This window comes from Heptranchias perlo, chromosome 8, assembly GCF_035084215.1.
Source record: "Heptranchias perlo isolate sHepPer1 chromosome 8, sHepPer1.hap1, whole genome shotgun sequence".
NCBI lineage: Eukaryota > Metazoa > Chordata > Chondrichthyes > Hexanchiformes > Hexanchidae > Heptranchias > Heptranchias perlo.
The window spans coordinates 34,246,606-34,271,151 of NC_090332.1; the positions used below are offsets into that span (position 1 = coordinate 34,246,606).

Sequence of the window (24,546 nt, forward strand, 5' to 3'; positions counted from 1 at the left end):
TTATGAAGCAGCGATAGGCTGACAACTCGAGGGATTCCTATCCGGAGTAATCTCACCAATTTCACACGCCATTGCCGCAATTTCTAAATTGCCGGAGGGGAGCAGGGGTATTGTTTCCATTCTGAGGTGGACCAGCCTCCTGCCTTCTCCACCCTTTCCTTTGTCCGACGTGGCGTAAGGTGGGTAAAGCTGCGAAATGGCACTGTGTGCAATTTGCTGCTACATTTGCCACCCTAACAAAAATAACTGCATTTCAAAAATAATTCACTGGTTGTAAAGTGCTTTGGAACCTCATGAAAATGTGATTAAGATGTTGTGCAAGAGCTGGGTTTTTTTTCTTCCAATTTACTTGTAACGTAGGCCCAAAGTCTTATCAACGTTCAGAACCTTCACACAAATTGTATGCAAGGCTCATTAAGGGCCCCAAAAATATGCAAATAAGGCAGCCCCTGAATCACCTAATTATCCTTCCAACCATACAGTCCTGTGCCCAATGGGCACGGAAGAGAATTTTAACCAGGGTGCATCTCTCCTCTTTCGAGGGCCACTCTTTCTTATTTTTCTATTTTTTGTTGGGGCCGGGGGGTCTTTAACAGTCAAAGCAAGGGGCCTTAAATTCCCAACACATTTGCGACATCAAAACATTAGCACTTCATGGGCAGCCAGCAAACCTTCACAGGTGGCCTCACATTCCAGCCCCTGACCCCAAGGCACTCCCACATCATGTGTGATACACTACGAGCACCTGTAAATGAGCTAAACTCGCATTATTATGCGAGGCCAAGTCAGTTGGGTACAGGCACTGTCAGGATCACATCAGCCCCTGTAAGATGACAAACAGTGCCATGCGTTTTCAGATTATATACTGATACTTTTATTATGCATAAAAATAACATTGCATGTAACAGGAAAACTATATTTTTTTTAAACTAAAGTCTGAAAAACAGATTCAGCTGTTTCTTTAGCTCCTAGAAGCCAGCAGCAGAAACGGTGTTTAACACACACTGCCACCTTGAGGATCCACTCAGTTGTGGTCACAAAAATTAACAAATGCCAAAGAACTAAAGTACACTCCTCAAAATATGAATACATAGAGACAGTTTAGTAATTAGCCAATGTGGCATTGGCTTTCTATCTGCATGGTCACAAGTTTGATTGATGGTCAATACCGTAATCTGGGAATTAAATGTATGAAGTGTGGCCCATTCTCTAGGCTGGAGGGAGGTGTATGGGAATAGCCATATCTATGATGCTCAGAAGAGCTTGGGTGGAGCAAGCTTTTGCCTCAGTGATAGCATTCCCACCTTTGACTCAGAAGGTGCTAGGCTCGAATCCTGCTACAGACAGTCCCGGCCGGCAGAGACCTAAACTCCGGCTCTGAATTCTGGATTGATATCTAATGGGAAACTCACATCTGGTGGGTGTAGGATTGCATTCATTCATGGGATGTGGGCATCACTGGCAAGGCCAGCATTTATTGCCCATCCCTAATTGACCTTAGGAAGGTGGTGGTGAGCTGCCTTCTTGAACCACTGCAATCCATGTGGTGAAGGTTCTCCCACAGTGCTGTTAGGAAGGGAGTTCCAGGATTTTGACCCAGCGGCAATGAAAGAACGGCGATATATTTCCAAGTGAGGATGGTGTGTGACTTGGAGGGGAACGTGCAGGTGGTGGTGTTCCCATGTGCCTGCTGCCCTTGTCCTTATCCTTCTAGGTGGTGTAGAGGTCACGGGTTTGGGAAGTGCTGTCGAAGAAGCCTTGGCGAGTTGCTGCAGTGCGTCTAATAGATGGTACACACTGCAGCCATGGTGCACTGGTGGTGAAGGGAAGTGAATGTTTAAGGTGGTGGATGGGGTGCCAATCAAGCGGGCTGCTTTATCTTGGATGGTGTCGAGCTTCTTGAGTGTTGCTGGAGCTGCACTCATCCAAGCAAGTGGAGAGTATTCCATCACACTCCTGACTTGTGCCTTGTAGATAGTGGAAAGGCTTTGGGGAATCAGGAGGATTATGGGAGCCCATAAAACCCACCCCAGTATACGACTAACCACCCTAGTTCTTTACATGTCCTAGTGGCTGGTATAAAGATGGTTACGGCCAGGGAAGGAGCATTCACGTCATGGCCTGTCAGACTGTGAATCAACTTGAAAATCCTTCCACTAGTTCGCACCATTCGCCAAAGGAAGAGCGTGAAGATATGAAAAAAGCAACAAGAGCAAGGGTGCATGTGGCACTCACTGAATGGCTAGCCTGTTGTAGGATTTTACAGGGTGAAAACCCCTCGTGTTTTGTGACTAGCCGATTGCACATAAGGAAAATAAAGTACCTGGCATTGAGAAACTAATAGCTGTGGTTACCATAGGAACAGAAGTAAGGGAAGCATATGAATACCACTCACCCCCTTTACATTGATCAAAAGTCCTGCATATCACAAATACCTGTGCACGTCACACATCGGGACTCACTTTGCACATCACTCTTACCCAAAAACAAAATTTGCGTGGCACACAAATTTTTTGTAATCATAACAAATCGGGATCGAAAATGTAGGGAAAAAACAAATAAAATGTGAGGAAAGTGGCTAGAAAACTATCAATAAAGAAATAAGAACAGATAAAATCAAGCATGATCATCCAACGAAAATCTGTAAGAAAGGGAAGGTGAACTAATCAAATCACTTCAGCCATCATCTCCACTTTCTGCATTTAGTTGAGCACTTACTGTAGGAAATCAGATTTGTCATTGATTTTTTTTAAAAATGACAATAAATACCACCAAGCTTGTCAATACTCCCTATTGAGGTGCACACAAAACATGGCCACTTGGCCTAAGTACTTTAGGGCTATCAGTGGCTGTGGAACTGTACCCCAGCAAGTCACTCCTCGGAGGGTGGGGATGTGGGTCTGTACCCCAGTAATAGTCGCTCCTCGGAGAGGGGTGGGGAATATGTGGGACTGTACCCCAGTAACAGTCACTCCGTGGGGGGTGGGGGCTGGAAAGAGATGCAAATGAAAAATGGACGGTACAGGTGTGTTTATTTGGCACTAATAATTATTTATGTCCACTCAAGCTATGAATGATCTTCAGAAATACAGGTAATTTCAAAAATAAACACTAAACGTAATTACAAAACAAATACATTTTATTAAATGTATGAAAAAAATTTAGATCTTAAATATAGTGGGCACATTTGATATGAATTTTCTTTTTAGTTTTCAAAAGATATTAAAAGTCACTTCTTAAACACTGGCATTCAGAGGAAGCCTGTTCTTATTCTCTTACAGTACAAAAGCATTGTATAGTGTATAAACTATTGATAGTACATTTTCAATACAAATACTGAAACACATGCATTTTAATACAAAAAAGGTCAAAACTCATCTTTAATACTGAAGTGGGGCTGATCTTCAGGTTTAAAATCTTTGTTAGGGCTGCCATCTTCATTAAGAATTCTCCGGGCTGTGTAGCCAACTATAGGATACTTGGTCTTGTACAAATTGCTAAATACATCGTCGAGAGACTTCAGTTCATCTTCAGTAAGTCCAGTCTGTAAAACAATGGAAAGAGGAAGATAAATACATTTAAAAGCTGTATTACATGGGCTATAAATTTATAGGGGCACAGAACACAAACCAGACATATAGAGCTGAGGTGGCATTCTACTACTCTGGTCAAGAGGAGGCCCTTGTTTAAAAGGAAAGAATGGCCCAAAATTTGCTAATAGGCTAATAGCGCTCGCCGTTATTTATGTGCAAATGCCACAGTAACTTCAGGCGAGGGGCAGATACATGGTTAAATATGGATATCCAAAAGTTGCTGTCCCAGATGCTCCGCTCCGCCGTTAGCTTCGCGAAAAACGGCATCTCACTGACTGCCTCGCCGTTGAAATGCACTGAACAGTGTGAGGTTGCTGTATTTCCTATCTTCCCTCATGCCCTCTTCGAGCTCATCTCGACCATGAGACCCACCTCCTGCTCTCTCGACTCTATTCCCACCAAACTGCTGACCACCCAACTTCCCTTCCTGGCCCCCATGTTAGCTGATTGTTAACGGTTCCCTCTCCTGAAGTACTGTCCCCTTCCCCTTCAAATCTGCCGTCATCACTCCCCTCCTCAAAAAAGCCCACCCTTAACCCCTCTGTCCTTGCAAACTACCATCCCATCTCCAACCTGCCTTTCCATTCAAGTCCTTGAACGTGTTGTCGCCTCCCAAATCCACGACCATCTTTCCCACAACTCCATGTTTGAATCCCTCCCATCAGTACTGAAATGGCCCTTATCAAAGTCACAAACGATACCCTATGTGATTGTGACCATGGTAAACTCTCTCTCCTCATCCTTCTCGACCTGTCTGCAGCCTTTGACACAGTTGACCACACCATCCTCCTCCAACCTCTTCCTCCGTCGTCCAGCTGGTTGGGACTGCGCTCGCCTGGTTCCATTCTTATCTATCCAGTCGTAGCCAGAGAATCACCTGCAATGGCTTCTCTTTCCCCTCCGATACATCTAGAGCTCCCAAGGATCTATCCTTGGCCCCCTCCTTTTTCTCATCTACATGCTGCCCCTTGGCGACATCATCTGAAAACACATCAGGCTCCACATGTACGTTGACGGCACCCAGCTCTACCTCATCACCACCTCTCTTGACCCCTCCACTGTCTCTCATTTGCCACAATGCTTGTCCAAAATCCACTACTGGATAAGCAAAAATTTCCTCCAACTAAATATTGGGAAGACCGAAGCCATTGTCCATCACCAAGACTGCCTACTGCCACCTCCGTAACATCACCCCACCTCAGCCTGAGGCGGGGTGATGTTACGGAGGTGGAAGTAACGCCTTTGTTACTTCTAGACACGACTATTCCAATGCTCTCCTGGCCGGCCTCCCATCTTCCACCCTCCATAAACTTGAGCTCATCCAAAGCTCTGCTCCCCGTATCCTAACTCGCACCAAGTCCCGTTCACCCATCACTCTTATGCTCGCTGACCTACATGGGCTCCCGGTCCTGGAACGCCTCGATTTTAAAATTCTCAATCTTGTTTTCAAATCCCTCCATGGCCTCACCCCTTCCTATCTCTGTCACCTCCTCCAGCCCTACAACCTTCCAAGATCTCTGCGTTCCTCCAATTCTTGCGCATCCCTGATTTTAATCGCTCCATCATTGGCGGCCATGCCTTCAACTGCCTAGGCTCTAAGTCTCTCTACCTCCTTTAAGACGTTCCTTAAAACCTACCTCTTTGACCAAGCTTTTGGTCACCTGTCCTAATATCTCCTAATGTGTTTCGGTGTCAAATTTTGTTTGATGATGCTCCTGTGAAGCGCCTTGGGATGTTTTACTACATTAAAGGTGCTGTATAAATGCAAGATGTTGTTGTATTTGAAGTCAACTTGCCACAGAAAGTTAAGTCTTGTTGTTTCAGTATAAGTACCCTTTTAACTACGTGATAAGTGTTACTTACTGCCAGTCAACCTCTCTGGCACTGAATATTAACCATTACAAGAATGGATTCTCATTCCTTAGGTTTTAATTGTTGTTGGAGATTTTTTTTAAATTTAAAATTAACATTTTTTAAAAACTTTTTCTTTCTCTTTTCTCTCTCAATCCAATCTTTCTTTCCCTCTCTATTTCTCTTTCTGTACCTGATTTGACATTGAATTCACCCACTCTTACTTACACTTCCTTCTCAGTCCTTTGCTGTTAATTTCACAATACTTCAATCTGATTGGTTAAGGAGATACACAGTTGCTTGCCCTGTTCACTCAGATTCCAGATGCCCTGTAGAGGGCACCACGCTGTTTCCATCTTGCACTTCTAGCATCTTGCAGTGCAAAATATCGAGATTAAACGGGCAAGGGCAAGAGCAAGTCTAACTAACAGCGAACACCGTTCATTGCCCTGCTACAGCAAATTCTGGGCCAATGGTTCCTGGAAATATGCAAAATCAGAAGTCCTATATCGTGCTCCAGCATAAATGCTGAAATCAAGATTGCATCTTTTCATTCGTTATATCCCAAATCACAGAGTAAGGAATCGCCAAAGGAAACACAGCTCACATGTCCTAGTGGAAACTCATGAGGTAAGAAAAGAGATTGGCAGAATTTGTTGGCAAAATAACGGTGAGGCAATGGCGCTTACCGTTATTTATGCGTAAATGGTGCAGGAACTTCAGGTGAGACGGAGATGTGCGGTTTAATGAGAATACCCAAAAGTTGCTGTCCGAGTTCCACCGCTCCGCTGTTAGCTTTGCGAAAACAGCATTTTGCTGTCTGCCTCATCATTGACATGCATTGAATGTCATGAAGTTGCTGTATTTGCGCAGTTGATACGAGCTAAATCTGCCGCAGATATTTAGGGCTAGTAATTAATAGCGCAAGTACCCTTATAACAACCTGATAATTGTTAATTACTGTCAATCTGTCTTGCTGGCAGTGAAAATTAACTATAAGTGCAGAGTCTCATTCCTTCAGGTTTTGAATTTTTCGGGGCGATTTAAAAAAAATTTTCTTACTTTTCCTGTCTCTTTTTTCTCTCTCTCAATCCAATCTTTCGTTCCCTCTATTACTTTCTGTATCTGATTTCACATTGAATTCACCCCATTTAATTCACCCTCCTTCTCAGTCCTTCCGCTGTTTATTTCCCAGTCCTTAAATCTCATTAGTTAAGGAGATACCCTCTTGGTGCCCCAATCACTCAGATCCCTGTTTCCCTCGCTACGCCATTATCAGCTCGCACATTTAGCAAACTTATAGGCAAAAATGTTTGAGCTGAAGGGTGGAAGAGCAAGTCTAACTAATGGCAGATGCTGTTAGATGCCCGGCTGCAGCAGAATCTGGCCCAATATTGAGAGGCTAGCTGACCAAATTGCCACTGAAGTTGAAGAACTATTGTTACAATTAGGTTCTTTTGCACAATTTTCTCCATCTTTTACTTCTTCAACACTCAAGACTGGAGCACATAATCTAGGTTGACACTTCAGTGCAGTACTGAGAAAATGTTGCATTATTGAAAGCGTCATCTTTTGGATGAGACGTTGTACTGAAGTCCTGATTGCCTGCTATGGTAGGCATAAAATATCTCATGGCAATATTTTAATAGAAAGCAAAGAGTGTCCTGGTTAACAATCTTTCTTCAACCAACTCCACCAAAAAGCAGAAACTAGCTATTCATCTTGTTTATTGCTATGGGTCGGTGTGCAAACTGGCTGCCATGTTTGCCTATATAATAGTGATGGCACTTCAAAAAAGTAACTCATTCATTGTGAAGCACTTTTGGACATCCTGAGGGTCCAGTTTTATGCCACTATTTCAGGAGATCAAATTGATCAGGAAACAGAAAGAAGAGTTAGAAAAATACCTGGTCTCGACTTGGTAAGCACAGGTAAGGTTTCTATTCAGGTTCACAAGTAAGGGAACAGGAGTTGGAGAATGTACTATTCAACAATACAGGTGTTATTAACAAAATGTGATGGAGAAAGTAATAACGGAAGAAATTGCAACTCATAGGAAGTTTGAGCTATACGCAAAACTTATTACATACACAAAATGTAAACTCTTACGTTTGAATCTCCCTTGACCTTGCTCACAGTTAGCCTGAGGAAATGGCATGTCTTTTAGCTGTGTTTGTTGTAACTGGTTGAGAGGGGTTACAGAGCCACATCTGGAGCAAGTACTATCAGTTCAGAGTTTACAGTTCCATACTACGAAGAAATAAGAATAGCAGGTATTCCCATTACTGCATTACCAACTCAATGATATATAATGTGGAGATGCCGGTGATGGACTGGGGTTGACAATTGTAAACAATTTTACAACACCAAGTTATAGTCCAGCAATTTTATTTTAAATTCACAAGCTTTCGGAGGCTACCTCCTTCGTCAGGTGAACGATGTGAACTTCACATCGTTCACCTGACGAAGGAGGTAGCCTCCGAAAGCTTGTGAATTTAAAATAAAATTGCTGGACTATAACTTGGTGTTGTAAAATTGTTTACAATGATTTATAGATATAGATACTATACAACTGATGTAGTATTGCTTGTGGGAAGTTGAAAGAATGTGTTTGATGAGGGGATGAATATGTAGAATAATGGAGGATGCATTATTGCAGAGGCATTGGAAATTAAAATGCTTACAATATAAACGTAAAATAGATTCAATGACAGGGACAAATTATATTGTGACAAAAATGAATGTAATTGAAAAATTAGATTAAATTGTAGAATCATAGGAAGGTTAAAGCATGGAAGGAGGCCATTCTGTCCATCGAGTCCACGCCGACTCTATGCAAGAGCAATCCAGCTAGTCCTACTCTATCTCCATAGCCTTCCAATTTTTTTCTTTCAAGTACTTATCCAGTTCCCTTTGGAAGGCCATGATTGGATTTGCCTCCACCACCCCTTCAGGCAGTGCATTTCAGATCTTAACCACTCACTGTGTAAAAAAGTTTTTCCCTCATGTCACTTTTGGTTCTTTTGCCAATCGCCTTAAATCTATGTCCTCTGGTTCTTGACCCTTCTGCCAATGGGAACAGTTTCTCTCTATCAACTCTGCCTAGACCCTTCATGATTTTGAATACCTCTATCAAATCTCCTCGCAACAGTCTCTGTTCCAAGGGGAACAACCCCAGCTTCTCCAATCTATCCACAAAGCTAAAGTCCCTCATCCCTGGAATCATTCTAGTAAATCTCTTCCGCACCCTCTCTAAAGGCCTTCACATCTTTCCTAAAGTGCGGTGCCCAGAACTGGACACAAGACTCCAGTGTTTCATAAAGGTTCATCATAACTTCCTTGCTTTTGTATTCAATGCCTCTATTTACAAAGCCCAGGATCCCATACGCTTTTTTAACTGCTTTCTCAACCTGCCCTGCCGCCTTCAACGATTCGTGCACATATACTCCCAGATTTCTCTGTTCCTGTACCCCTTTTAGAATTGTGCCCTCTAGTTTATATTGCCTCTCCTCGTTCTTCCTACCGAAACGTGACACTTCGCATTTTTCTGTGTTAAATTTCATCTGCCACGTGTCCGCCCATGCCACCAGCCTGTCTCTATCCTCTTGAAATCTATCGCTAACCTCCTCACTGTTTACTACACTTCCAAGTTTTGTCCCATTTGCAAATTTTGAAATTGTGCCCTGTACACCCAAGTCCAAGTCATTAATATATATCAAGAAAAGCAGTGGTTCCAGCACCGACCCCTGGGGAACACCACTGTACACCTCCCTCCAGTCCGAAAAACAACTGTTCACCACTACTCTCTGTTTCATGTCACAGCCAATTCTGTATCCATGTTGCTACTGCCCCCTTTATTCTATGGGCCGCAATCTTGACGATAAGCCTACCGTGCGGCACTTTATCAAACACTTTATGAAAGTCCATATACACATCAACTGCATTGCCCTCATCTACCCTCTCTGTTACCTCATCAAAAAACGCTATCAGCTTAGTTAAACATGATTTGCCTTTAACAAATCCGCGCTGGCTTTCCCTAATCAATCCACACTTTTCCAAGTGACTGTTAATTCTGTCCCCGATTATCGTTTCTAAAAATTTCCCCACAACTGAGGTTAAACTGACAATCATATATTGTAATACTTTATAGTTGTGGAAGATTATGATTAAAAAAAGTTAAAATATGAAACATACAATCTACTCTTAATCCAAATGATCTGATAAAAATATTTGAAATAAGCAATAAATTCCCATTACATTCCTATTTTTAGATAATTAAAATTTTTAGGCTAAAAAGCCACTGAATTATCAAGAGTAGAATATAGTTCATATAATGTGTGTATTCAATATAATTTGTATGGAATGTTTCATATATTGAATTAAAATATTTATAGCATTTTATATTTGTGGGCATGTCAGTTTGTGTCCTGTTTGGTGAATGTGCAGAAGTGTTGCATCACAGCGTGTTATGTAGAAGATTTGTTTACAAAAAAGGTTGGGGTCCTGTTGGAGTTTGGGGCAGGTGTGAAGTGGGATATACAATAGGTATTGGTACAAAATTTTAGTAGATGAAACAAAAAGGCTACCGAGGTGTTACTGGTGGCAAGCGGGTGGTAAAAGCTGAAAGGCAAGGAATGGTGAATAGTTTCTGAAAGAAAGGAGGAGGCTTTTGAGACAGGTTGCAGTAAAGCACTTTAGCAACAGAATTCAAAAGGCACAATAACAAGAAATGGGTAAATTTAATCATGTTATTGTGAAATAAGTTATTTGTTTTTTATGCTGTGAAGATCAAACAGCACCATCTAGTGGCATAACAGATAGTAGCAACAAGGAAGGGTTGACATTGAATATTGGAATTCCTATTAGAGTAGTGGTGTGAAAGGTAATAATTACAGGTAAGTGCAACAGTTAAGTGTTGATATTTTAATATTGGCATTCCCATTGGAAATGTTTACATAGCAGGTTTCAAAGGAGCAAAGACATAGGTACATAAAATATTTAGCACTTGTGTCCTCTCTGTCTGAACACTTTGATTGCCTTGACAACGGGCAGTTGGAAAGATTATCTGTAATCACCAGGTATTGTTCTCTGAATATAAATGCGAAACGTTCAAGGAATCCCACATTCACCTGATGAAGGAGAAAGCCTCCGAAAGCTTGTGATTTTCAAATAAAATTGTTGGACTATAACCTGGTGTTGTAAGATTCCTTACATTTGTCAACCCCAGTCCATCACTGGCATCTCCACATCATGTCCCACTGAAGAACAGTGTGCCCTTTAAACACATCAACCTTTTCCTCTCTTGACTTAATAAATTCAGGCTGGATTAGGGTATAAATTAAATTACACACTTAGCAATGTGCCTGCAAGTCAGGAACAGACACGATTTTGACAGGAGTTGGAGGCAATCCATCATTAATATTACTTGTTTCAGTTCATTTGCTTTGAACAGAGTAAGTACTTGTTGGTAAATGTTTGAAGCTGTTTTCATTCCAGTGAGGGTAGAATGGGTATTGACCAGCCATTTGTGAGAAAATCCTTCAACATAAAAAGGTGGCTTGTCTATAATCAAGGCCTCTAGAATTCTGCAGCATTTCAAGACCAATTTCTGCAGTAAGCCCAGCCAAACTCAATGCCATGAAAATATCAAGTCTGTCGCAGCTCACGGATATCTCAAATAAATATTTATTAAAACACAACATAAAGTGTTTTTGTTTAGGAAAAGAAAACATTTTAAATTATTTAAAAGTTGTTACTGTACTCAGCCTCAGTTAATAATACAGCTATTTACACTGTTGGGTACCATTTAACATACAATAATCTCACCTGCCTTTTCACCAGCCGAGGGAGTGGCAACTAGGTTTTAAGAGGCAGCTACCTAAACTGAGTTTTTAATCAAATATTATGTTTCCTAATATGGCGAGTAGACCCGAAGCATTAAAAATGCTGTTCAAACTGAGTTTTCCCATTTCAAACTTAGAGTTTAAAATTACAATATTCAGAGTGCTGACTAACATAGGTACAGTAATCAGCTGGTATTACATTCAATAATATGGGTTTAGCTCACTGGCCCAACACTTGCAATTTTAAATAGGAAAATTTAGATGTCAAAATTGTATTCACCACACTCGGAGATATAATTTTGTAAATACTGGTAGTTTAAACATTTAAAGCACAAAAGCTGGGCAGAGTAGCACATTAGGGCACAGAGGCTGAATTCAGAGCTTCTGCAAAGCCGGCTGATTAAGGAACTGTGGTTAATAGATAATAGAGCAGCTTGCTCAGCAGGTAAAGTATGAAAAGCATGGGCATTAAATGAGCTTCAAATCTGTGAGGTTAAAAGATTTGGGTCAATTAACAGGATTAAGATTCGGAAAACCACACATTTATTCCTACACAATTACCATTGGGAAATCAGTTTGGAGGACTGTGTGGAAAAAGGTAAGGGTAAAATTCTACAGATGGAGACATATTCCTCAGTGGATTCTGCAACTAGTAAAAGCTCTGTATACAATTATTGATGGCAGTTGCTATTTGACAAATCATTAGTTTCCAATTGAAAAGAGGTTCACAATCACACACTATTCAATCCACACTGTACATATCAAAGCATTTCCTGTGGTTACAACCAAGTCCACTAGTTTGCATTTTTAACAGAAAAATGGGAAGAATTGCCAAGTGACATCCCAAAGAACTGGAATATCCCATAAACCTATGCAATAACAAATTTAAATTATCCAGTTGCCAATAACATACTGGTCAGAATTGTAAATCGACAGAATCCAATCTCCAAGCACCGATTAATAAAAACTTTCAGGTTCCCATGTAATTGAATATAAAGTCAAATTCTATCACCTAAGCCCAGCGGCCCTGGTTAAAACATTTCTAAACCTTACACTTGTTGGGATCTTCATAAGAGGGTCATCCCCATGAAGATCAAAAGAAAATTTGCACTCAAACCAAGCTGGTGCTAAACTCCTGCACTGTAATTATTGGAAGCCTGCAGTTACCCCAACAAAATTAATCCTCCAGTGGATTTTGTTATAAAATTGGAAAAACAAATCCAGATTTAGTTTCGCAAGGCAACGCCAAATAATCTCCAGTAATTGAAAGTGAATTCATTTCGTATTTCAGTCCCAGTGGTATCCTCTTCACTGAAATGTATTTAGGGGCTAAGAACCCTAAGCACTGCTGTTTTGACAAATTCAAGAGTGCTCACAAAATCAAACGTAATTCTGGACTGATTGCCATTTCCTCAGACAGTTATGGCAGATTTAATGAAGGGCCTTTAGAGGGAGAGTGAAAGAAAGGGAATATATTTTGTTTTTGAAGTGGTAATATTTCCCCATCCTTTCCCAAAATAGCTGAATTGTTTCACGACATCAACTTCATCAACATAAGTAAAGCAGTTAATGTAAATATAAACTTCATCATAATGGGGTTTAATTCTATATAATTCTAACTTCACTCATTTTTCAAACCTAAAGTATTCAAACTCCTATTGGGTCTTACTTTGTGAGATTACAGCTTTATATAAAGAAAACACTTTCTATGGATTACAAAATCATAGTGTTTTTAACAGTTTAATTGAATATGGCATCAAAAATATAACTCAGAAACCTTAAGGGTGAATAAATATTGCCCTCCATAGAGTAAGGTGAAATAATGTGAAATTCAAACAAGTGTTAAATATAACAAAATAACATTTCACTTGAGGAAACAGCTCTTGATTACACCCACATTTAAGGTGGATAATTCCACTAATTAGAGAATGCAGTTATGAAGTCACAAGGTAGTCATACTTAAAACAAGGACATTCCACAATTCAATTGATAGAAATTCCTCATATATATGGTAGATTTCAAATTATCCTTGCTACACATCTAAACAGGACCCATCCTATTGCCTCAAATGGCCAAAATGAATCCAGGTGAAGGATCACGAGAAAAATAATTCACCGATTCAGAAAGGAAAACTTACGGTGTCGTGTGTGAGGTCTTCAGATTCCAAGGACATTTTTGCTACAGCTCGAGTGGAGTCCTTCCCTGCCAATGCATTGTATGGGGCATCTTTGCCATAAAATGCTATGGATAAAAACATAGACTTTAAGTTACAATGTTATTTTTCTCTTCACCAGCAGTATAGGCAGCGAACTTAAAAGTTGCACACACTCCGTCCATATACGACACTCTCCCCATCTGGCTAACTTCCCAAGGGAGTCTGGGAGGCAGGGCTATTTTTCAAAATTTATATTAAAAATAGCGCATTCTGGTTAGTTTTACCAGACATTTTTATTGACAATCTTTTTTTTAAACCTTATCACCACAGTAAACGGTAATCTTGACTCAGATATTTAGTCAATTATGTCAATATAGACAAAGACATCACAAACTGTAGGCATAATTACCATGAAATCAAATATGACAGTTTAATTTAATTGTAAATTCACACATGCAACTGAAAAACAGACTCAACACTTGCAACCTTTAGCTGAATCACAATTAGGTCTTTTTCAATCATTTCATTTGGTTAATTGAGGAGCTCATTGCTCATGACACGAAAAAAAGGTGAAAGCAGCTAAATCCAGACACACGAGAAAGAAATACATTATTTGGAACAAGACAGACAGGAGTAGGAATTGGGACCATCTTCATAGTATCATAGTAGGTAAAGCACAGGAGGCCTCCATTCAGCCCATTGTGCCTGTGCCAGCTTTTTGAAAGAGCTATCCATTTAGTCCCATTCCCCTGCTCTTTCCCATAGCCCTTCAAGTATTTATACAATTCCCTTTTGAAAGTTATTATTGAATCTGCTTCCACCACCCTTTCAGACAGTGCATTCCAGATCATTCCAACTTGCTGTGTAAAAAAAATGTTTCCTCATGTCGCCTCTGGTTCTTTTGCCGATCACCTTAAATCGGTGTCCTCTGGTTACCGACCCTTCTGCAACTGGAAACAGTTCCTCCTTATTTACTCTATCAAAACTATTCATGATTTTGAACACCTTTATCAAATCTTCCCTTAACCTTCTCTGTTCTAAGGAGATCAACCCCAGCGTCTCCAATCTCTCCACATAACTGAAGTCCCTCATTCCTGGTGCCATTCTAGTAAATCTCTTCTGCACCCTCTCTAAGGCCTTGACTTCCTTCCTAAAGTGTGGTGCCCAGAATTGAACACAATACTCCAGCTGAGGCCTAACCAGTGTTTTTATAAAGGTTTAGCATAACTTCTTTGCTTTTGTACTCTGTGCCTCTATTAATAAAGCCCAGGATCCCACATGTTTTTTTAAACAGCCTTTTCAACTTGCCCTGCCACCTTCAAAGATTTGTGTATGTGCATCCTGCACCCCTTTAAAATGGTATCATTTAGTTTATATTGCCTCTCCTCATTCTTTCAACCAAAATGTATAAGTTCACACTTCTCTGCTTTAAATGTCACCTGCCACGTGTCTGCCCATTTCACCAGTCTGTCTATGAAGTGTGTTACTATCCTCCACGCTGTTTACTACATTTCCGAGTTTCATGTCATCTGCAAACTTTGAAATTATACACGCTATTCCCAAGTCCAGGTCATTAATATATATCAAAAATCTTAGTACAAGTTTTTTTTTTCCTTAAACAGGGAACAATCTGACAGAAACTGGACTCGGGCTCGTGTCTGCAACTCATGTTCCATCCTAACCTTCTCTCTTCTCTCTTCTCTCTTCTCTCTTCTCTCTTCTCTCTTCTCTCTTCTCTCTTCTCTCTTCTCTCTTCTCTCTTCTCTCCACCCCCGACCCTGTTTTTTGTCTTTGCACCCACCATCAGATACTGGATGGGTAATATGCAGTTAATGAGGTGTACATAGACTTTCAGAAAGCCTTTGACAAGGTACCACAACGGAGATTAGATAGTATGGAAAGAAGGCGGGGGGGAGAAATGGTGGTGTAGCATATTGGATTGAAAGGCATTCAGTAGGGAGCAAACAGAAAGTAGGAGTTAAGGGCAGTTTCTCAGAATGGTTGGAAATGGATAACAGTGCCCCAGAGTTTTGTTCTGAAGCACTTCAGTTTACTGCCTACATCAATGATTTGGATATAGGGCTAGAGGGAATGGTGTACAAATTTGTAGACAATACTAAAAGGAAGCTGCAAGGGAATATTGATAAGATGGTAGAATGGGCAAAAATATGGCAGATTGAATTCAATGTCAATAAATGTGAGGTGGTACATTTTGGTTAATGGGGTGGAAAAATATCCCAAAATCAAACTTTTAAAAACAATGACTCAAAATGAATATTTAAACTTCACGACCTGGGTACTTATGCAATTACTTAAATTATTAATGAAGTGTATGAGATAGATAATGATATTTGCTGATGAATGAGATTTGAATTAAATCCCTAGTCTTCACTATATCACAAAGTACTCGCGATGTCTTCGTAAAAGGTTTGGCGAATACACCTTGCCATTAGAACAATTCCCTCCTTTCCAATGCATTAGAAAGCATTTTTACAGTAGACAGTCACTCCATCCACCAGATTCATAGAGTATTATAGCAGTATCACAATCACTTGTAAAAGGACTCTCGACTTTCAAGACCTGAAGTCTTGCCACAAAAAGGATAAAAACATTGTAGTGGCAAAATACACTGCACCCAGTTTATGTCAGTGTGGAGAATAAAAATAGAAAGAAACGTTTTCAAATCATACAAGAGTGAGAAAATACCATCAGGCCCATCTAGCTTGCCCTATCCAATACAACAACAAAAACAAACACCGAGGCAGTAGTTTGCAAGGACAGGAAGGTCAAGAGTCAGTTTTTTTGAGGAAGGTGTGATGATGGCAGTTTTGATAGAGAGCGGAACAGTATCTGAGGAGAGGGAACCGTTTATGTCAGCTAGCATGGAGGCCAGGAAGGGAAGTTGGGTGGGCAGCAGTTTAATGGGAATAGGGTCGAGCGTGGAGGAGGTGGGTCTCACGGACAAGATGAGCTCACAGAGGGCACAAGGGGAAATAGGAGAGAAACTAGAGATAGATGCAGATTCAGGCGTAGGGCAAGGGGGAACCTTGGGGAAAGCTTGGCTTGGTGGATAAGTGACAGAGGTAGCTGAATGGATGGTCTCAATCTTAGTAACAAAGCATTCCTTGAGCTCCTCATACTTGTTGGAGGTGAGGGTGGAAGAGGGCAGGGGTTTAAGGGGATGGTTTGTAGTGGAGAAAAGCCAGGGGGTCACCCTGGCATTCCAGTAGGGAGTAGCTTTGGCAGTGAAGAGCAAGGCACAACAGTGTTTGATGTAGCCCAGACAGATATGGCGATGAATGGCTAAACCAGTTTTGCACCAGATGCACTGACGTACACACGTGCACGCACACACGCAAAAGTTTACATTAATCGTACAAAGCCATACAAAAAATTTAACAAAATGTTTTAGGTCATTTTATTCAGAATGAACAGTGTTATTTATTGAACCCATAATGATGTTGCAGACAATCAGGATATTAAAAATTTGATCTACAAAAAAAACACATCTTTTAATATCACAGATTTACCATCAGGCTTCAGTTGCAGATTTAACACACAAACTTTTAACTTAAATGCAGAACCAAGAAAGAGGCAGTTGCTATGTGCAAAATAGTGTTTACCTTTTCCCAACGTGACATCAAACACAACTCCCTTCACTGCCATGTAGATGGGCTGATTTTCCTAAGAACAGCAAAATAAAGAGTTAATGGCACATTGAAAATTTACCAAATAGAATTTGGACAATTCACTCACACTTATCCTTCAAAAAAGAAAATTTCACTGGGAACAGTTCCAAAAAAAATTGGCCAAAAATGTGTTCAGTAAATTTTTGGAACTAGCTGGTAATTTAGAAGACAGTACAGCAGAGTACAAAATTCCATAAGACGGCAGATCATGACGTAGAAAAATATATTTGTGCAAATTAAATTCTTAAAATAAATTAGATCAGTAAAACAAATTGATATGCTATACAGTATTGGTTTTCTGATCCTAGAAGTCATTCCCCATTTAGAGATGTGAGGTCCGCTTGTTGCAGATAGTTGGTACTGAGGAATAATATTAAGCAGACCACTGTAAAAAAAAATCTTCAAGGTCCTGAAATCAGACGCCCATAAGACAAGTGCAACCATGAACAGGATGACAAAATAAAATACTATAAGTCTACATGAAGACAAGCTTTTGTAGAACATTATTCAATTCTAAGATCTTGGGCAGTCCTCAGATAGGTTTTACTTTTATTAAAATAAAAGTTTAAAGAAAAATGTTTACAATTCAATTGGCACTTTCAAATCAATCTTTCTGGATCTCATTATTCTCCACAAAGACAAAGATGTCAATTGCTGAGTAACACACTTCAGAAAAGCCATCTCCATCCTTTCCTACAAGGGCCACTTGTGATGAAAGAACATTCCACTTTGATAATTCATCAACATGAGATGCTACTGTTCAACTTATACGGTCATGAGATCACAACTGTGCCTTTCTGCATGAACAAGGAACATAATTCCCAACTACCAGCCCCACACAAAATACATGCAGAAATAGCATTGCCAATCCTGCCTCAAAATCATTCTGAGGTATATTAACTTTTAAAAAAAACTTTGGATCTCTTGCAACATTGCTTGTAGGGTGTGGACGATATGTACCCGGTGAGGCCACACGTGGAGCAGATGGGTCTGGGTGGCAGGGGGAAACCACACCATGACTCGAGGGTTAGTGCTAGATTAAGATAGGAGTGCACGGAACAGGGCTAGGCGAGGCTGGTAGATTTATAAAAGAAAGTCAGTTAAATAAATAAAGTTAAGGCCAGGAGCTAAGCACATAGCAGGGAACAGGCTCCTTAAATTGAGTCTGAGGTTTGTGGAGGCCTTACCATAGAGTTCCACCTCCATAACATTGCCTACCTCTGCTCTAACCTCAGCCTATCTGCTGCCAAAACCCTTATCTATGCTTTTGTCACCTGCAAACTCCACTATTCCAATGCTTTCCTGGCCAGCTCCCATCCTCCACCTTCTGTAAACATCAGCTCATCCAAATCTCTGCTGGCCATGTCCTGTCCTGCATGCCCATCACCCCTGTCCTCACTGACCAACATTGGCTCCCAGTCGTCCATTGCCTCAGATTTAAAATTCTCAATCCACCCCCTGAATACTGTTTCTGTTTCTCTGACTCTGGCCTCTTGTTCATGCCCTCACTTCACCTCATGATTGGCAGCTATGCCTTCAGCCATCTAGGTCTCATCCTCTTGGAGTTCCTCCCTATACCCGTCTTTAATAGCCACCTCTTTGATTAAGCTTTGTCACACCACCTAATATCTCCTGCTTTGGTTTGGCATCCATTTTACCCTTACACCTCTGTGAAGCACCTTAGAATTTTTTTTTAACGTTAAAAGCCATTACACAAATGCAAGCTGTTGTTGTTACCTCTATTTTATTCCTGGGAGTACACATCAATCCACATTTAAAGCAATGCTACCATCAAAAGCTCCTTTCTCAGTCTGAGTTTGAGGCGGGGCATAGTAGCTGTAAGATATAATTATTTTTTGCTACAATGTGATTGAATAGAAATTTTTGATTGTAACTTTGGAAAAAGGTTTTGCCCAAGTTAATTGGTGAATAATAAAACTAATGTAACTAACCTAATCAATTAGAAAACAGTTAACCAATAGAAGAAGAAAAACAACTAATCCAATAAGATTTACCCTGTCTGGATGCTCAGGACACAAATGGACAATATGAGCAATCTAATAATTATATAAAATTTTATCAAAAATATTGTAACGTTCACAGCAAAGTTTTATTCTGTTTTTGAAGTTTTTTTTTACCACTAGGGACTTTCAGAACAGAAAGCAATGCTTAGTGTTCTTAAACTGATTATGATCTATGTGCACATTGGCCCAGATTTTACTGTGAAAATAACGGTGAGGCTAATAGCGCTCACCATTATTTATGCGCAAATCGGACAGTAACTTCCGGCAAGCAGTGACGTATAGTGAAATGTGAAAATCCAGAAGTTGCCGTCCTAGATGCATCGCTCCTCCGAGAACTGCACGAAAACAGCATCTCGCCATCTGATTCACCATTCAAACGTATTGAACGGCGTGAAGTTCCTGTACTGACATCGCAGATATGGACTAAACTCGCCACAAAAGGTTGGGCTTGTCCATTCCAGTCTAAAAGCACCCTTTTAACAGTGTGATAAGATTTTTTTTTAATTTAAATTTTTTTTTACTTTTTCTTTCTGGTCACTTTTATCTCTCTCTCTTAATCCAATCTTTTCCCCCCTCTTTATTTTGCTTTCTGTACCTGATTTGACATTTTATTCACTATTCTAACTTACACCTCCTGGTTCAGACTCTTCGCTGCATTAACAATTCTTCAATCTGATTGTTTAAGGAGGTACACAGTTGCTTGCCCTGTTTACACAGATCCCTGATGCCCTGTAGACCTCCCACTGACAGTAACTTACAAAACCACAGGAAAAGTCTATGGGCCAGTGCAAGTCTAACTTACAGCAAAATCTGGTCTATTATGTTTACTATCAAGTGATAATGAACAATTCATTATTGGGAAATATTAGGGTTAGTACAGATCATAGAAAACTACATTTCCAAATTAATGGAATGATACATCAATTCATTATGCATCTCACAAGATATTATTGAAACCACTGAAAAAAATATGCATCACAAATCGAGAAGAATTTAACTTGCAGCAGAAAATAATTTACTAACAAGTCACTTTTACAAACTTGCTCACCTCTTCGCCATTGTATTTGGCCAAATCCGAGTCAGTGAAGAGGCGGACGGCTTTCTGCGGAGAAGATGTATATTTCAGTGTAACTTCCTCCGCCAGCAACACGTTTAAAGTGGCCGTAGTAATAAAAATAAAACGGACGCACCACCTCACTCCAAGAACCGACATATTTCTCCACTTTGTCAAGTCCCCGAGTTCTTACAGACCAGGAAATACCGGCTCGGAACAACCCACCCAGAACACTGATACCGGCTGTCATTCAATACAACCAGCAAATAACCAGCCGCCTAACCAGGAAAACCAACTCACAAACAGCCTCCTTTACCACTGCTGGGCGGGGTGATTATTCACACCAATCCCTGCAGGAACACTACAGCCAGTCAATACCAGCCTGCTACATTATACAGACAGATAGTAATAACCAGCCTGCTAAACACTGAAGCCAACCGGAAAAGTGTTTTCTGAACTCAGCCAATAACCAGCCTGTTAAACAGAGAACAGGAATTGCTGGAAATAAAAAGCGGTCAAGTCAAGATGTGCAGATAAAATAGGTTAATGTTTCGAGTGTTACATTTAATTAGAACTGGAAAATAAGCAGGCCCATTACAAGTCCTGCAAAAAGGGGGAGAAACAACAGAAACTCCATTCATAATGATCTGCAACCTGGTAATCGCAAACTGTAAGAGGATCTGAAAGATCATCTCTGTGAGGCAATGAAAAGAATATTATAACAATAACTTAATATAATATAGTGCCTTTAGCACAGAAAGGCATACTCTAAACACAAAAACAATAAAAGAGAGGATGACAACGGAATAGGAAGAGGTTAGGAAAGAAGTAAAAAAAAATTAGGAAAGCAAAGAGGAACCTCGAGATTAAATTATCAAGGAATATAAAAAGAAATAGTAAAGTATTCTACAGACACATAAATAACAAAAGAAACATCAGAATGGAGATAGGGCCACGAAAGGATACACAACATAAACTCACAGGTAATGACAGCGAAATGGCAGAAATATTGAATAGTTACTTTGCTTCCGTATTTACCAGGGAGATTAACAAGGTGGGCAGGACATTAGAAGAGATCGAAAAAGATATTAAAACATTTAAGATATAAAGGGGGGAGATCATTGATAAACTAATCAAACTTAGGGAGGATAAGATCCCTGGTCCAGGTAGATTGAATCCACGCATATTAAAAGAAGTTAGGGAGGAGATAGCAGAGGCACTATTACATATATATATAAAAATTCATTAGAAAAGGAATAGTGCCAGAGGACTGGCGGACAGCTAATGTGATTCCTATATTTAAAAAGGGAGATAGAACAAGTCCAGGGAACTATAGACCAGTTAGCATAACGGTGGTAAGAAACATAATGGAATCTTTACTCAAAGATGTAATAGACATCTAGAGAACAAAAATATAATAAAGAATAGTCAGCACAGATTTCAGAAGGGAAAGTCATGCTTGGCCAACCTTATTGAATTCTTTGAAGAAGTAACAGAAAGAGTAAGCAAAGGTAATGTAGTAGATGTAATATATTTGGATTTTTGAAAGGCTTTCGATAAGGTACCACATAGTAAACGCATCGCTAAGGTCAGAGCATGTGCAGTCAGGGGACAAGTAGCAGGATGGATAGCAAGCTGTCTACAAAACAGAAAACAGAGAGTAGGGGTTAAAGGTATCTACTCAGACTGGCAAAAGGTAGGAAGTGGTGTTCCACAGGGATCGATGTTGGGACCATTGTTCACAATTTACATTAATGATTTGGATTCGGGAATCAGAAGTACAATTTCAAAATTTGAGGATGGCACCAAATTGGGGGTGTGGATAATGCCAAAGGAAGAATGAATCAAAATGCAAGAGGACATTAATAAACTTGAAGAATGAGCGTGCAATTGACAAATTAATTTCAATATAGATAAGTGTGAGGTGGTGCACTTTGTTAGGAAGAATAAGGAGGCCACATACTGCTTGGATAATAAGAGTCTAAATGGGATAGAGAAGCAAAAGGATCTGGGGGTACAGAAATACAAATCACTAAAAGTAGCGACGCAGGTTAATAAGGCCATAAAAAAGGCAAATCAAGCCCTAGGGTTTAATTTCTAGAGGGATAGAATTGAAAAGCAAAGAAGGTATGTTAAACGCATATAGAACCTTGGTTAGACCACATTTGGAGTACTGTGCACAGTTCTGGTCTCCATATTATACAAAGGATATAGAGGCACCGGACAGGGTGCAAAAAAGATTCACAAAGATCATAGAATCATAGAATCATAGAAGTTACAACATGGAAACAAGCCCTTCGGCCCAACATGTCCATGTCGCCCAGTTTATACCACTAAGCTAGTCCCAATTGCCTGCACTTGGCCCATATCCCTCTATACCCATCTTACCCATGTAACTGTCCAAATGCTTTTTAAAAGACAAAATTGTACCCGCCTCTACTACTGCCTCTGGCAGCTCGTTCCAGACACTCACCACCCTTTGAGTGAAAAAATTGCCCCTCTGGACCCTTTTGTATCTCTCCCCTCTCACCTTAAATCTATGCCCCCTCGTTATAGACTCCCCTACCTTTGGGAAAAGATTTTGACTATCTACCTTATCTATGCCCCTCATTATTTTATAGACTTCTATAAGATCACCCCTTAACCTCCTACTCTCCAGGGAAAAAAGTCCCAGTCTGTCTAACCTCTCCCTATAAGTCAAACCATCAAGTCCCGGTAGCATCCTAGTAAATCTTTTCTGCACTCTTTCTAGTTTAATAATATCCTTTCTATAACAGGGTGACCAGAACTGTACACAGTACTCCAAGTGTGGCCTCACCAATGCCCTGTACAACTTCAACAAGACATCCCAACTCCTGCATTCAATGTTCTGACCAATGAAACCAAGCATGCCGAATGCCTTCTTCACCACCCTATCTACCTGTGACTCCACTTTCAAGGAGCTATGAATCTGTACTCCCAGATCTCTTTGTTCTATAACTCTCCCCAACGCCCTACCATTAACGGAGTAGGTCCTGGCCCGATTCGATCTACCAAAATGCATCACCTCACATTTATCTAAATTAAACTCCATCTGCCATTCATCGGCCCACTGGCCCAATTTATCAAGATCCCGTTGCAATCCTAGATAACCTTCTTCACTGTCCACAATGCCACCAATCTTGGTGTCATCTGCAAACTTACTAACCATGCCTCCTAAATTCTCATCCAAATCATTAATATAAATAACAAATAACAGCGGACCCAGCACCGATCCCTGAGGCACACCGCTGGACACAGGCATCCAGTTTGAAAAACAACCCTCTACAACCACCCTCTGTCTTCTGTCGTCAAGCCAATTTTGTATCCAATTGGCTACCTCACCTTGGATCCCATGAGATTTAACCTTATGTAACAACCTATGATACCGGAACTGAGAGGATCTCCTTATCAGTGAAGGCTGAATAGGCTGGGGCTCTTTTCTCTACAGAAGAGAAGACTAAGGGTTGACCTGATAGAGGTCTTTAAGATTATGAAAGGGTTTGGTAGGGTAAACATAAAGAAGATGTTGCCACTTGCAGAGTAGACCAGAACTAGGGGCCATAAATATAAGATAGTCACTAATAAATCCAATATGGAATTCAGGAGAAACTTTTTTACCCAGAGAGTGGAACTCGCTACCACAAGGAGTAGTTGAGGCGACTAGCATAGATACATTTAAGAGGAAGCTTGATAAACACATGAGGGAGAAAGGAATAGAAGGATATGCTGATAGGATTAGATGAAGAATGGTGGGAGGAGGCTCATGTGTAGCATAAACATCAGCATGGACCTGTTAGGCCAAATGGCCTGTTTCTGTGCTGTACATTCTATGTAATTCCATACAAGAAATTCTTCAAAAATTGTTATTCACTTAGTATAAAATTCATATAATAAGACAATACATGTAGTAAAGTTCTTCATTTAACAAGCTGTATCCGCAAACTGAACAGATTGATAGTTACCAAATGTGGAAGGTACCGGAAGATGTTCTACCGTGACTGTTGCTGTCAGTTTTCTTATCCCAGGTCACACACTCAACTAGGCTGCTAACTGCCTCTCTATTTAAGGCTTCAAACTACAGCTTATGTGACTGTTGACACATCTGCCAGCCACATTATTATACCAAGGAAAAGTTAAAGAACAAACAATCCCAGAAGGTAAAATTAATGAGCTAAGAAAGACCACCTAATCTAATTGAAGGAATGGATTCTCTTGCTGTTCTTTTATCAGCCAGCACATTCTTTTCACAGATGTCGGCCTTGTAGATTTGTTTTGCAACTAATCGTCCTCTTTCCAATGATCAAATGCTGTGCTTC

The 24,546-nt window shown here is 40.3% G+C and overlaps 1 protein-coding gene across 4 annotated transcripts in view; it reads right to left on the reverse strand.

The window, feature by feature from the left end:
* Nucleotides 1-3,121: 3,121 nt before the first annotated feature.
* nenf (neudesin neurotrophic factor) overlaps nucleotides 3,122-24,546 on the reverse strand; it is a 34,275-nt gene continuing 12,850 nt past the window's right edge. For 2 of the 4 annotated variants that reach the window (XM_067988941.1, XM_067988942.1), the window contains exons 2-5: nucleotides 20,204-20,257; nucleotides 17,066-17,126; nucleotides 13,425-13,528; nucleotides 3,122-3,544 (exon numbers count right to left, since the gene is read on the reverse strand). In XM_067988941.1, the coding sequence (XP_067845042.1) occupies nucleotides 3,368-3,544; nucleotides 13,425-13,528; nucleotides 17,066-17,126; nucleotides 20,204-20,257 (396 nt within the window). In that variant the 3' untranslated portion in view covers nucleotides 3,122-3,367. Of the gene's footprint in view, nucleotides 3,545-13,424; nucleotides 13,529-17,065; nucleotides 17,127-20,203; nucleotides 20,478-24,546 lie in introns of those variants that run through there. The other 2 variants (XM_067988940.1, XM_067988944.1) reach the window with 2 other exon arrangements.